Source organism: Elephantulus edwardii, unplaced genomic scaffold (assembly GCF_000299155.1).
Source record: "Elephantulus edwardii isolate Elephantulus edwardi_28Jun2011 unplaced genomic scaffold, EleEdw1.0 scaffold00192, whole genome shotgun sequence".
In the NCBI taxonomy this organism is placed as follows: Eukaryota; Metazoa; Chordata; class Mammalia; order Macroscelidea; family Macroscelididae; genus Elephantulus; species Elephantulus edwardii.
The window spans coordinates 67,090-83,002 of NW_006399942.1; the positions used below are offsets into that span (position 1 = coordinate 67,090).

At 38.4% G+C, this 15,913-nt stretch overlaps 1 protein-coding gene across 1 annotated transcript in view; it reads right to left on the reverse strand.

The window, feature by feature from the left end:
• The window catches only part of LOC102849007 (transmembrane protease serine 11G-like), a 66,172-nt gene extending 50,462 nt beyond the window's left edge, over positions 1 to 15,710 (reverse strand). Inside the window, exons 1-2 of the mRNA XM_006896830.1 lie at positions 15,560 to 15,710; positions 9,651 to 9,723 (exon numbers count right to left, since the gene is read on the reverse strand). Of these exons, the coding sequence (XP_006896892.1) occupies positions 9,651 to 9,723; positions 15,560 to 15,710 (224 nt within the window). The remainder of the gene's footprint in view (positions 1 to 9,650; positions 9,724 to 15,559) is intronic.
• Positions 15,711 to 15,913: the final 203 nt, after the last annotated feature.

Below are 15,913 nucleotides of genomic sequence, written 5' to 3' on the forward strand. Positions count from 1 at the left end.
TTCACTCAGCATAAAGTCCTCTAGGGTCACCCATTTTTAATAATATTGCATGAGTTCTTTGTTTTTCAATGCAACATAGTATTCCATTGTGTATTCTCTATCCATTTAGGTTGTTTCCAACTCTTTGCTATTGTGAACAAAGCCTACAGTAAACATAGATGTGTATATATCAGCTTGGGTGGTGGTTATGGTCTCTTTGGGGTATATTCCCAGTAGTGGAATTGCTGGGTCAAATTGTATTTCTATTTGCAACTTTTTGAGAAAGCACCATACAGAATTCCACAGGGGTTCCACCATTTTACACTCCCACCAACAGTGAATAAGGGTTGTAATTTCTCCACCACCTCGCCAGCATTTGTTGTTTGCTGTTCTGTTAAATATTGCTATTCTTACTGGGGTGATATGATAGCTCATAGTTGTATTGAAGAGAATCTTCGTTTTCTTGATGTTGAGTTTCAATCCATATTGAAGGCTGCAGTCCCTGATCTTCTGCAGCAAGCACTTCAGGTCCTCCTCAGTGTCAGCAAGCAGAGCTGTGTCATCTGCATAACTCAGGTTGCTGAATTTTCCTCCAATGCTGATGCAACATTCTACATCATAGAGCCCAGCCTACCAGATGATCTGTCCTGCATATAGATTGAAAAGTTATGGAGACAGAATACATCCCTGGCATACACTTTTCCCATTTTGAACTGTGCAGTATTTTACTCTGTTCCGATGACTGACTCCTGGTGCAAGTATAGGTTTTGCATAAGCACAATCAAATGTTCTGGAATTCCCATTCTTCTCAGAGTTAGCCACAGTTTGTTGTGTTCCACACAGTCAAAGGCTTTTGCATAGTTAATGAAATACCGATAGACATTCCTCCGAAACTCTCTGCTTTCAACCAAGATCTGTCTAACATTAGCTATAATATCCCTAGTACCATAGCCTTTTCTAAACCCAGCCTGCACATCTGGAAGTTCTCCGCAACCCAGAATGCACATCTTTCAGTTCTCTGTTGATGTGCTGCTCCAGTCATTTTTTTGATAACTTTCAGCAGGATCTTGCTTGCATGTGATATTATAATATTGTTAAAGAATTTCCATACTCTGATGGGTCATCACTTAAAGTCGGTTGGCCAGGTGTTTGTCCTTCAGATTTCTTGACTCAATTTAGTGAGTGTATCAGTATATTAAAAAAAAAACAAAATTAAGAACAGGTTTGAGGTCTTGAAGATTAGTGAATGAAGATGAGTTGTATGATTATATCAAGGATATAATCTGTGAAGAAAGCAAAAGGTCATTACAAAAATAGAAAGAAGGAGGAGAAGGAAAAAAACAACACCAAAATCAATGTTAGAAGAGACTCTGGAATATTGCAATAGAATGCAAAGAAGCCAAAACAAACAGAAGAAATCAGGGAGTTAAAAAGTTGAACAGTATATTTCAAAAGGTAGCTAGTTCATGAAGATAAAGCAAAGCACTATAACAAAAATGTGTTAAAACATTTCACAAGTTGAAAGAACTGAAGACCAAATTCAAACCTTGTGCTGCAATACTGATAGATGCTACAGGCAAATTATTTTTTTTTTTTGGCGTCCCTGGGTGGGCTCGAACCAGCAAATTATTTTTTTAAATTTTATTTTAAGATTCTTTCATTTTTGCACAGTTTCCTCCCTCCCCGCAACTCCCACTCAAATTTGCTTTGTACCTCTGATTCTGGACTATTGTCATGCTGTCATAATACCTAATCATATATTCCTTTTAAACATCAAAATAACTTCTCCAACAGGATAAAAAAGAAAGTGAGAAACTGGGGAAAAGTATTGGGTAATGATATGTCTTATAAGAGACCTATAACAGGAACTTACAGGATACTCTAACACCACAATGAGATAAAGTTAAATTGCAAAATTGGCACAGGATAGGATATGAATAGATACTTCACCAAAGAAGACATTCAGATGGCAAACAAACACACGAAGAAATGTTCAAAATCTCTAGCTCTAAAAGAGATGCAAATCAAAACAACTGTGAGATATCCTGTCACCCCAGTGAGAACAGCAAAGTTCAACAGAGCAGCAAACAACAAATGCTGGCAAGGTTGTGTAGAAATTGGAACACTTACTCACTATTGGTGGGAGTGTAAAATGGTGCAACCACTATGGAAGTCAATATGTTGCTTTCTCAAAAAGTTGAAAATAGAAATACCCTTTGATCCAACAATTCTACTACTAGGAATATACCCTAACGAAACCAGAACTGGCATCCAAACATATATTTGCACAGCTGTGTTTATTGTTGCATTGTTCACAATAGCGAAGAGTTGGAAACAATCTAAGGGTCCATCAACAAATGAATGGATAGAGAAGCATCACTGAAAAACAAGGAACGCATAAAATATTATGCAAAACGGGTGACCCTGGAGGACGTTATGCTGAGGGAAATAAGTCACAAAAGGACAAGCACTGCATAAAATACTTGTTATAAAATAGAACTGACTTGGAATTTGGGTGGAAACTAAGAGGGGATGAATACTGCATTAAAACAGATGAGGACAAGAACTGTAGACAAATTCTTGCATAAACCAGGAAGCACCAAAAGAAGATGGAAAGAATACACAGAGTCATGCTATCAGAAAGAATTGTCTGACACAGAACCATTCCAGCATATAATAAAAAACCAGCAGTAATAAAAGAAGACAAAGCTACTATGAACAAATTGGCAAATAATAAGGCCCCAGAAGTTGATGGAATACTTATTGACATATTTCAACAAAAAGATGCAGCCCTTTGTGTGTTTACCACTTTGTACCAATAAATCTGGAGGACAAATACCTAGCTAACTCACTAGAAGAGGTCTCATTCTCAAAAACAGGTGATTGAATCGAGTGTGAACACTATCAAACAATATCACTAAGATCGCATGCAAGTAAGATATTGCTGAAGATGATTTTAAAAAGACTAGAACAGTACTCTGACAGAAAAGTGCCAGGAATATAAACTGGGTTTACAAGTTTTACGACAATAAGAATATTACTGCTGATGCCAAATAGATCTTGACTGAAAGCAGAGAGGACCAGAAAAATGTCTACTAGTGTTTTATCAACTATGCAAGGTGTTTTACTATGTGGACCACAACAAATTATGACTAACATTGACAAGAATGGGAATCCTAGAACACTTGATTGTGCTCATGCAAAACCTATACATAGACCAAGAATTTGTCTGAATAGAGCAAGGGAACAGTGCAAAATCAAGAAAAGGGTACATTTGAGATGTATCTCCATATCTTTTCAGCTTATATGCTAAATAGCTCATTGGAGAAACTGGACTTTATGAAGAATGAGGCATCAGGGTTGGAGAAAGACTCATAAACAACCTGTTTTAGGCAGATGATACAACTTTTTAAAATCTAAACTAAGACCTTGAAACATCTGTTGTAGAAGATCAAAGCCAACAGCCTACAATATGGATTGCATCTCAACATCAAGAACCTAAAAATCCTCATTACTGGGCCAATAGGCAGCATCTTAATAGATGGAGAAAAGATTGAAATTATTAATGATTTCATCTTGCTCTGATCCACAATCAACAGCTTTGGCATCAGTAGCCAGGAAATAAAAATCTGCATTGGGAAAATCTGCTGTCAAAGACCTCTCCAGAGTACTAAAGAGTAATGATGTCAACCTAGAGATTAAGGTATTCCTTATCAAGGTCCTGGTCTTCTCAACAGCTTGATATGCAGCTAAGAACTTGATAATGACTAAGAACAACAGAAGAAGAATCAATGCCTTTGTGTTGCAGTGCTGGAGGAGAGTATTAAACATACTTTAGACTGTTAAAAGAACAAACAAGTCTGTCCTGGAGAGGGAAAAACCTACCTTCCACAATCTAATTGACACTGAAAAATTTCAAAAATAACCATATGAGCAGGAGTCAATGGTAGTGAAGGAAAAAGTGAAAGTTACATTGAAGGCATTGGTAAAAAATGAGGCCCCAGGAATCTATAAGATGACAATTGACATATTTCAACAAACAGATGCAGCACTGGCTATGCTCACCAGACAATACCAGGAAATTTGGCTGGTCAACTCACTGGAAGATATCTTTATTTGTTCCCACTCACAAGAAAGATGGTTTAGTAGAATGTGGAATTAATGGACAGTTTCAATAATATCACATGAAAGCAAAATACTACTGAAGATCATTAAAAATGGCTAGGTCAGTATACAGAGAGACCTGCCAGAATTCAAGCTGAATTCATAAGGGAAGGCAGCGGAAGGCACTTAAAAAAACAATTCTTGACTGTCACGAAATGTTTTCTAGACTGGTGACATGAACTTCTGGCTCTGCTTGTCTTCATTTTAGCATAAAAAATATTTCTGGGTGGAGTCACTTATAGCTTATATTTTCTTATTTTTTTAATGTCATAAGTTTCTCTAAAGATGGAATTTCCTGCATTGCAAAGAAACTCTTTAATTGTCTCAGCTAGTCTGAATAAAGTAAAATGATTTTTATTGAAATAATTAGTGTGAGAGACAAGTAAAAAAAAAAGAAATGGAGAGAACTCTCCTTTAGTGATATTGAAGTACAAAATCTGTAATTATTTTTTTCCATATAAATGCTACATCTTGTTTCTTGTCCTACCGTTTACTACAGGTTATTAATTATTTTCCCTCCAATCCTGAGGCCACCCTCCTCTTTATAGAGTCCAAGTTTCTTGGATAATTTGCCCATTGTACAGATTGAATAGATATGGAGAAAGAATACAACCCCTTAACACACTCTCTTCTAAATTTTAAACCCTGCAGTGTTCCCCTCCTCTGTTCATGTAACAGCTTTTTTGTCCAAGTATAGGTTCTGCATGAGCACAATTAAGTGCTCGGGGATTCCTATACTTCTCAATGTCAGCCACAACTTGTTATGATCTACATAGTCAAATACCATTACATAGTCAATAAAGTACAGATAGACAGTCTTCTGGTATTCTTTACTTTTAGCCAGGATCCATATGATGTCAGCAGTAATATCCCTGGTCCCACAGCCTCTTTTAAATCCTGCTTGAACTTCTGGCAATTCCTATCTATGTACTGTTCTAGCTGTGTTTGAATAATCTTCAGCACTATTTTGCTTGCATGTGATATTAATGATATTGTTCTACATTTTCCACATTCATTTGGATCACCTTTCTTGCTAAAAGTGAGGAGTACTTGAAGCACTTGTTGCAGAAGATAAAGGAATGCAGTCTTCAGTATGGTTGCATCTCTATCTCAAGAAAACAAAGATTCTTACCACTTGATAAATATAAAGCTTCTTGATGGAAGGAGAGGAGATTGAAACTGTCAACAGCTTCATCTTGCTTGGATCCACAATTAACACGCTAGGTCCCAGCAGTCAGGAAATAAAAAAGATGTATGCATGTTGTTGATGTTGTTAAGTGCCGTCAAGTCAATCATGACTCATAGTGACCCTATGAACAAAAGACCTGGGCCCTGTTCTAGCCTGCACAACCTTTTCCCATTTCCGCAGTCACCTTATCAATCCACCTGAATGAGGGTCTTCTTCTCCTTTGCTGATCCTCCACACTTCCAACATCATGCCATTCTCCAAGGAATAGCACCTCCAACCAACATGTCCAAAGTATGTGAGGTGAAGCCTCATCATTCTTACCTCCAAATATCACTCTGGCTGCACCATTTCCAATACATATATGTTCATTCTCCTGGCCATTTATGGGATATTCAGAGCTCTTTTCCAACACCACAGACCCAAGTCGTCAATTCCTTTTTGTGTCAGACTTATTCATTGCCCAAAGTCTTGACGCATAGCTAGTAATAATTAAGACTATGGCCTGAATAAGACACACCTCGTCCTCAAACTGACATCACTACTTCTCAATAATCTGAAAAGGACCCTAACTGGAGTGCATTTCCTTATCTCCTGCCTGCTCATACCAAGTGTGTTAATTGTGTATCCAAGCAAGATGAAGCTGTTGACAGTCTCAATCTCCTTTCCATCTATTGGGACACTGCCTATTGGTCCAGTGGTAAGAATCTTTGCTTTCCAAACATTGAGATGCAATCCACACTGAAGGCTGCATTCTTTGATCTTCTGCAACAAGTGCTTCAAGTCCTCCTCACTTTCAGCAAGTAAGGTTGTGTCATCTGAATAGCACAGGTTACTGATGAGTCTCCCTCCAATCCTGATGCCACACTCCTCCTCATAGATTCTTTGGAAAATTTTCTCAGCATACAGATTGAATAGGTATGGGCAAAGAATACCACCTTTGCACACTCCCATCCCAATGCCAAACCATGTAGTGCTCCCTTGCTCCATTTGCACAACAGCCTCCTGGTTCAGGTATAGGTTATACATGAGCAAAATCAACTACTCTTGTATTCCTATTTTTCTCAATGACAGTCAAAACTTGTCATGATCCACACAGTCAAATGCCTTTGCATAGTCAATGAAGCACAATTAGACATTCTTCTGGTATTCCTTACTTTCAGCCAGGGTCTATCTGTCATAAGTAATGACATCCCTGGTACCACACCCTTTCTAAATCCTCCTTGAACTTCTGACACTTCCCTATTTATGTACTGTTCCAGTTGTTTTTTGAATGGTCTTCAGCAGTATTTTGCTTGCATATCATATCAATAGTATTGCCCTATAATTTCTACGTTCAATTGGATCACCCTTCTTGGGAATAGGAACAAATATGGATCTCTTCCAATCTGTTGGCCATACACCCATCCTCTAATTTCCTGGAATAGACTGATGAATGCGTTAAAGGCTGCATCTTTAATTGAAACAAGTCACTTGATGTCTCATCTATTCCTGGGGTTTTATTTTTTGCCAGTGCCTTCAATGCAGCTTCCACTTCCTCCTTCATTACCATTGGCTCCTGTTCATATGATACTTCTTGAAATTTTTCAGTGTCAATCAATTCTTTCTGGTATAGTGACTCTTTGTATTCCCTCTATATGTTTCTGATGCTTTCTGGGTCATTCAGTATATTGCCCATAACATATTTCAATATTGTGACATGAAGCTTAAATTTATTTTTCAGTTCTTTCAGCTTGAGAAATACAGAGTGAGTGCTTCCCTATTTATTTTCTAATTCTACTTCTACACATTCCATAACACTTTGCTTTGTAATCCCGAGCTGCCCTTTGAAATAATCTGCTCAGTTCTTTCGCTTGGGCCTATTTTCCTTTAGATTTTGCTTCTCAATGCTCCAGTGTAGTGTTTAGAGTCTCTTCTGACATCCATTTTGGTATTTTTCTTTTCCCTTCATTTTTGTAATGACCTTTTTCCTTTGTCAGGGATGATATCAAGGATATCATCTGATCATCTATCATTGGTGTTCAATACCTCAAACTTATTCTTATGATGATCATGAAATTCAGATGGAATTTATCCAGGATTATATCTCGGTTCCTGTGGGCTTATAATTTTCTTCAGTCTCACATATTCCAACTACTGTTTCTTCTTCACTATTTCCTTCTTTTGCATTCCAGTCACCAATTATCATTAACATATCCTGATTGTGTGTTTGGTCAATTTCAGACTGCAAAATTTGGTAAAATTTCTCAATTTCTTCCTCTTTGGCTTTAGATGTAGGAACATATATTTGAATAGTTGTCTTATTAATAACAGGTCTGTCTTTTATGTGTGTGTATATTATCCTATCACTCACCACATTGTGTTTCAGGATAGAACTTGAAATTGATAAAAGGATAAAATTTTGAAGTTGTCAATGATTTATTTTATTTGGATCCACAATCAGCAGCCATGGACGTGGCAGTTAAGAAATTTAAAAATATATCCAATACAACTCATAGTAAACCATATAAGCAATGAATCAGAACATTGCCCTATCCTGAACCATCATTGTGAATTCTACCATGCTTGAACTCATTGTTAAAGTCACTGTGTCAATCATCTCATTGAGGATTATCCTTTCTTTCACTGACCTTTTAACTTTTCCAGTAAAAGGGGTTGTGTGTGTTTTTTTTCCCCAAGGAAGAGCTCCTCCTTATGTCATGTTCAAAGTATATGAGACAAAAATTTCACCATCTTATTCTTTAAGGAGCACGTTAATTAACTGTCCTCCATCACGAATTTCTTTGCTCTTTATATTCAATACTCTTCGCGAATACCACAGTTCAAAGGCATTGATGATGGTTGTCATACTAGATGCCATTGAGTCAAGTACGACTCTAGCGACCCCATGAACAAAAGATCTGAACCCTGGTCTATTCTGTGTCATTCTTACCACCTCTGACACATTAGAGTCCATTGCTGAAGTCACTCTGTCAAGTAATCTCATTGGGGGACTTCATAGGTCTTCCTTATTCATTGTCCAACTTTCAGGTGCATAAGGAACAATTAAAAATATCATGACTTGGATCGGTTGCACCCTATTCTTTAAATGAATATCCTTATACATTAACCCTTTGGAGAGTTCCTAGATAACAAATCTCTCCAGTAGAACTTGATTTCCTGGCTACTTTCCAACATCATGTCTCTCTCCAAGGAATAGAAACTCTTAGCAACATGTGCAAAGACTATGAAGTGAAACCTCCATTCTTGTCAACACTCTTGCTACACCCTCTCCAAGACATATCTATTCATTTTCTTGGCTGTCCATGCAATGTTCAGTGCTCTTCTCCAACACCACAGTTCAAAAAGAGAAAATCTCTCCCTGTAATCCTTATTTATTGTCCAGGTCTTGGATGCATGACTAGTAATTGAAAAGATCATGGCCTGAATCAGACACATCTTAGCCCTCACTCTGATATCACTACTCCCCAATAATTTGGAAAGGTCCCTAACTGCAAATTTTCCTATTGCATTGGATCTCTTTATTTACTGACTGTTCATATCAAGGGTATTAATTATGTATCCAAGCAAGATGAAGCTGTTGGCTGTTTCAATCTCCTCTCCATCCACCATGACACTTTCCATTGGTCCAGTGGTAAGAATCTTTGTTTTCTTGATATTGAGACGTAATCCATACTAAGGCTACATTCCTTGATCTTCTGCAACAAGTGCTTTAAATCCTGAGAGATTACTCAGGATAAAAGGTACTTTTTTATTTTCAGAAAGAATGTCTCTGCATTCACTGACAAACCTAGGGCAAGATACTTCACTTGTCTGTAAAATATAAAAGATCTCAACAGAAATATGGTCATAATAGATAACAAGTGCTTAGTCAATGTTTGCTATTATTATAATACTTAATTAAAGAAACGGTTGTGACTAGTTGTCTCCACTGAAGAAAATTATATGACTCTAAAAGTATCAACATTTGTTAACTGCTCTGCCCAAGGCAGTCAAGCCACTATGTAGAAATCACTTGTTTTAGAGAAGTTGTTAACAGGATAACCAAAATAAATCACCATAGGTATAGTTCTCTCTCTGCCAGCCCAACCGACTTCCTTATTACTTTAATTGTAAAGGCAGAAAACCTGCCAAAGGGTAGATATATTATTTTAATTAAATGACATATATTTGGTAATTACCCTAACTTCTGGGGCTCTTATGTGTCTGTACTTGATAAATTTACATTCATGTATTATAATCAGAGACTAATGAAGATAGCTTTAGAGTTTTACAGTCCCTATAAAATTAGAGGGTAGTCTTTTACTGAAAGTTGTTTCACCTTGTTCCAAACTGGTTTGGAAGAACAAAGGTGAGGTGTAAGGGTGAAGTATAGGTAATCTTAACAATAAAAGCTGTAATAATTAATAACGTTTATTTACATAGAACTTTACAGTTAATGAAAGACTTTAACACACCTTGTAACACTTGACTATGGAAGAGCTTCAACATTCAAAAAAGTGAGATATAATAGTAATAAAAATGTTTTTAACTATGACTGCAACACCATTCTTCCTCTGTTCTTTATTTCTGGCCTAGTATACCATGTTGTCTGATTCAAAGCGGCTGATCCCAGTCTATCTCATCTCAATAATGCCTAAAATGTCAATGTTCATTCGTTCCATTTTTTTACAGCTTCTAATTATATTCATGCTACTTGCATTCTACATTCCAACTCTTAAAGGATGTTTGCATATTTTTTTTTCTCTGCGTTTTTTTGACTCTCAATCTGGGCTTTATCTCTAACAATATAGCTACCTGTATTTTTCTCTTGTTCACAGAGTTTTCAGAGGCCTACTATTTCAGAAACGGATGGTTAATCATCCTCCTTCTTGTTGTTGTTGTTATGTGTCTTTGAGTCATTTGCGACTCATAGCAACCTTATGTACAACATCCCTAAACCCTGTTCTGTCCTGTGCCAATCACACTGTCTCCAACACAGCCACCCCAATTACCCCAATCACTGAATCAATCCACCTCACAGAGGGTCTTCTCCTCCTGTGCTGTCCCCCTGCCCTCCCAAGCATGACATTCCTCTCCAAGGACCAATCCCTCCTTACAACATGTCCAAAGTATGTCAGACGAAGCTTCAGAATCCTTGCCTCCAAGGAGCAGCCTGGTTTAACCCTCTCCAGGACAAACTTGTTTGTTTTCTTAGCAGTCTATGGTACATTCAATAATCTTCTCCAGCACCACAGCTCAAAGGCATCAATTCTTCTTCTATCCTCCCTAATCATTTTCCAGCTCTCTTTGTCTGTCTTAATCTGGGAGCTCTGCTGAAACATCCATACAACGAGTGACTTTCTGGTAATTGAGATACTGGCGATATATCTTCCAGCATCACTGTAATCCACAAATTATCATAGTAGAGCAAACTGACAGATGGGTAGTGTACTAACAAGAGCAAATGATAAACAAGCAAGTATATACATAACTAGGTTTTAAAATAATTAGCAATATGTAAATAAATTCCAGTACAACATATTGACAGATAATTGTTTTACTTCCAACAGCAATCATGCATGCAAATACTATGATATAGCATTCAACTAAGGCCTATGGCAGTATGATAATGTGGGGCTCCGGTTGAGTGCTGGAGCCACATACTGGTATATTGTTGTTATTGTGAGTTATAGAGTCCGACTAACCCAGCTCTGACCCTCCAGTTGGTTTTCAAAAGGATTCCCTAGTATATTTCATAGGAGAAGAATGGCCATCCTTCTCCCTTGGGGCGGATAGTGAGTTCAAACCACATGCGTTTTAGATGGCAATGCAGTTTTTACCACTAGGCCACCAGAGCTCTCAAATTAGCTTACCCCTGTAATACATTTTTATTATTGTATTAGGTAAGCACTTCATAAAAACTGTAAAACATTGAGTGGTACTATGGTTTAGCACTCAACCAACAGTAAAAATATTTGCAATTTGAAACTACACATGGAAAGCCTTGGAAGACAATCTACTTCAGAAAAGATCACAGTTTGAAAATCTTGTGAAGTTGTTCTACACATAGAATTACAATGAATCATTTTCACACAACTAACAACTTAAATGGCTCACATAGTGGCAGTTTGAATCTACCTGCTGCTGCATGGAGAAGACCAAGTCTGACCTCTGCTAGCTCCCTAAAGGGGAACTGTTCCCATCATCCACATCCACAATACAAAATCAATTTCGATGAGATTACATATGTTCCCCAAACTCTCATGCCTTTTTCTTCTAATTTCTGCACCCATTTTGTGGCTTTCTTGTTGTCATGGTGGACGTGTACATTTGAGTCAGAAGTGACCGTTAGCTGACCCTCCAGTGGTTTTTTCAGAAACAGGGAATCTCATGGGAGGCGATTGCCCATCTTTCTCCCTTGGAGTAGCTCGTAGATTCAAACTGTGTATGCCTTCGGCATTGTAGGATAGTTCCTGTCCAGAGCCCAAGTGTGTCCTAAATCTGTTGCAGTGGATCATGGAAGACACAGGACCAAACTTGTTACTGTGGGGTTTATTAGGGAAACTAACAGTATACAATTTCAGTTGGCTACAGAATATAATTTCTCAGTCAAGACAGCTTCTGAACTGTGCTCACAGGCCCTCTAGCAAGCAGCCTCACTGCTTTAGGGCAATGTTAGTCCTGCTAGTTATGGCTTTCCAGCCCCAGTTCTCTAACGTACTTGGGCTAGGGCTTCTCCCTCTAGTCCCATGAGGTAGGAGTCATAATGTCTCATGTCAGGTCTATGGTTCTCTGCTGCAGTTGCTGCTACTATTATGTACATATGGCTTGTATAAGAATCTCTAGACTTGAAGAGAACACACTGAATTCTCTGTTTCTTCTTTGCTTGTGGTGAGATTCTCAATTCCTACTGCTGAATCTGTTCAATTTAGTGGCGACACTAGCGAATCCCTTTGTGGATAGGCTAACACACCCTATTAACATATTCCCATCTAAATAGCCAGTAAAGGCATTTTTAAAAATAAACACCACCACTGATAACCGTCTGGTTTTTCTAGGCATTGAGCTTCACATTTAAATAATTAACTCTCCTTTTACAATGTACAATAAGTATATTCATGAAAGAGTGTAAGCAATGCTATATTCAATACTCTTCTCAAGCACCACAGCTCAAAGATTTCAATTTTCCTATCATACCTAGGCATTGTCTTGCTTTCTGACACATAGCGGGCAATTGTGAAGACCGTGGCCTGGATCAGGAGCACTTTAGTCTCCAGACTGACATCATTGCTCTTCAGTACTCTGGAGAAGTCTGTGAAAGCAGGCTTTCTCAATACAATTTATATTTTAATTTCCTAGCTGCTGGTACCAAGAGTGTTGGTTGTGGAGTCAAACAAACTAAAGCTATTAACAGTGTCTATCTCTTAAATGAGATGGAAAGCCATTTCCAATTTTGTCTAGAATGAAAAGAGACTGAATAAGTAAAACATTGTTGAAAAAGAAAAATAAGATAAGAGGCATCATACTCCCTGATCTCAAACCCTCCTCCATAACCATAGTAATCAAGATAGCATAAATATAATAGAAATTGAGAATTCAAAACTTGACTACCTATATATGGTCAACCGATATTTGACAATGAGACAAAATCAGTTAAGTGAGGAAATAACAGTATCTATCAAATGATACTGGAAAACTGCCTACAGAAAATTGATGCAAGATTCACAATTCACTATACACTAAATCCAGCTCAAGGTGGTACCTAGGAGTAAAACCAAAGATGGTAAAGTTCATCAGAGAAAAACTATGAACAACTCTAGAAGTCCTAATCTATAGCATGAATTGATTTCCAAACAAAGCTAAAAACCTACAATCAGGAGAAGATAAAATTGATGAGTTTTTGTTGTTATTGGTTACCTTCTAGTCAAACAAGACTCATAGCAATCCTTTGAACAAAAGGCCTGAAGCCTCTCTACAGCTAATGACATTTATCAAAGTTCATACAGTTTCCAGAGGAATGTTGCTTAGGAAGTGGATGCCACTCCTGCTTCCAAACCTGTTATAGTATGTTATCGTTCGTTGAGTTGCCTGTGATGTATAGGGAACCAAGGACCTTCTTAAAAATCAAATCCCTATATACATCCAAATATTTCTGCAAAAGAGTAATAAGGAACAGAGTAAAAAGAACTGGGGGTGTAGGAAGGGGGGAAATTGGTAATGAAAAATCTAGTAAGAGACTCACATCTAAAATTTATATAATAACCTAGCACTTACACAAGAAAAAGGTAAAGTCATAAAATTCAGCACAAAAAATAAATATTTCTTGAAACAAGAAATTCAAATGGCAAACAAACGCATAAAGAAATGTTCAAAATTCCTAGCTATCAGAGAGATGCAAATTAAAACAACAATGAGATACCATCTCACCTCCAAAAATTTGCAAAGTTCCACAAGAGAGCAAACAACAAATTCTTGGAAGAATGTGCAGAGATTGAAACTCTCATTTGCTGCTTGTAGGAACTGAGTGTGGAAACTACAGAACAATAGCATTGATTTCACATGCAAGCAAGATTCTACTGAAGATTATCCAAAAACGACTGGAAGAGTACATCAGCAGAGAACTGCCAGAAGTCCAGGCTGGGTTTAGAAGGAGTTGTGGTACTAGGGATATTGTAGCTGATGTTAGATGGATCTTAGTTGAAAGCAGAAAATACCAGAAAAATGTCTATCAGCGTTTCATTGATTATGCAAAGGCATTTGACTGTGTGGATCATAATAAACTGTGGCTGACTCTGAGAAGAATGGGAATCCCAGAACACTTAATCATGTTAATGCGAAACCTATACTTGGACCAAGAGGCAGTCGTCAAAACAGACCAGGGCAACACTGAATGGTTCAAAGTTGGGAAGGGTGTGAGCCAGGAATGTGTCCTATCTCCATACCTTTTCAACCTGTAGGCAGAGCAGATTATCCGAGAGGCTGTGCTCTATGAGGAGAAGCGTGGCATTAGGATTGGTGGAAGATCTATCAACAATCTTCGTTATGCAGATGACACAACCTTGCTCGCTGAAACTGAGGAGGACCTCCTGCACTTACTGCAGAGGGTCAAGGACTGCAGCCTTCAGTATGGACTGAGGTTCAATGTCAAGAAGACAAAGATTCTCACCACTGGACCAATTGGTAGCATCAGGATGGATGGCGAAGAGATTGAGATTGTTCACAGCTTTAGTTTGCTGGGCTCCACAGTCAACACTCTTGCCACCAGCAGCCAGGAAATCAAAAAACGTATTGTGATGGGGAAGTCTGCTGTTAGGGACCTCTCTAAAGTACTCAAGAGCAACGGTGTCTCTTTGGAGATGAAGGTGAGCCTGATACAGGCCATGGTCTTTGCAATCACTTGTTATGCATCAGAGAGCTGGACAATGACTAGGGAGGACAGAAGGAGAATTGACACCTATGAGCTGTGGTGCTGGAGAAGAGTATTGAATGTACCATGGACTGCCAAGAAAACAAACATATTCATCCTACAGAGGGTTAAACCAGGCTACTCCTTGGAGGCAAAGATTCTGGGGCTTCGTCTGACATACTTTGGACATGTTGCAAGGAGAAACAGGTCTCTGGAAAGGGACATCATGCTGGGTAGAGTAGAGGGACAGCACAGGAGGGGAAGACCCTCTATGAGGTGGATTGATTCAGTGACTGGGGTAATCAGGATGGGTATGTCAGAGGCAATGCGACTGGCACAGGATAGAGCACGGTTTAGGGCTGTTGTACATAGGGTCGCTATGAGTCGCAAACGACCCGACGGCACATAACAAAAAACAACAACAGGAATGTGAAATGGTACAAGCACTGTCAAAGACAGTCCTGGAACTTTCTCATAAAGTTAGTAATAGAAATGCCATCTGACCTAGCTACCTAATTACTGAGAATAAACTCTAAAGAACCAGAGCCATGATGCAATCTGATGTATGAGCATCCATGTTTATTATATACAGCGTTATTCATAATAGCAGAGACAAAAGCAGCTCAAGTTCCTGAGAAAAGCTATGGTACATCTACTACATAGAATATTACACAGTACTGAAAAATAACAAACTTATAATATCCTATCCAACATGGTTAATCTTAGAGACATTATGGCTGAGTGCAACACCTCAGTCTCACAAGGACACATACTGTATAAGAATACTGTTATAGCTATTTCCTCTTTCACCAAGGACCTGCCAACATGGGCCGCATTCATACCAAGACCGTGAAGAAGGCGGCCCGGGTCATCATTGAAAAATACTACACGCGCCTGGGTAATGACTTCCACATGAACAGCTGCATGTGCTAGGAGATCGCCATTATTCCCAGCAAGAAACCCCGGAACAAGATAGCAGGCTATGTCACACATCTGGTGAAGCGGATTAAGAGAGGGCCTGTGAGAGACATCTCCATTAAGCTGCAGGAGGAGGTTTCAGCCCTGGATCAGGAGATCATTGAAGTAGATCCTGATACTAAGAAAATGCTGAAACTCTTGGGCTTTGGCAGTCTGTTCAACTTACAGGTCACTCAGCCCACAGTTGGGATGAATTTCAAAACAACACGTGGAGCCGT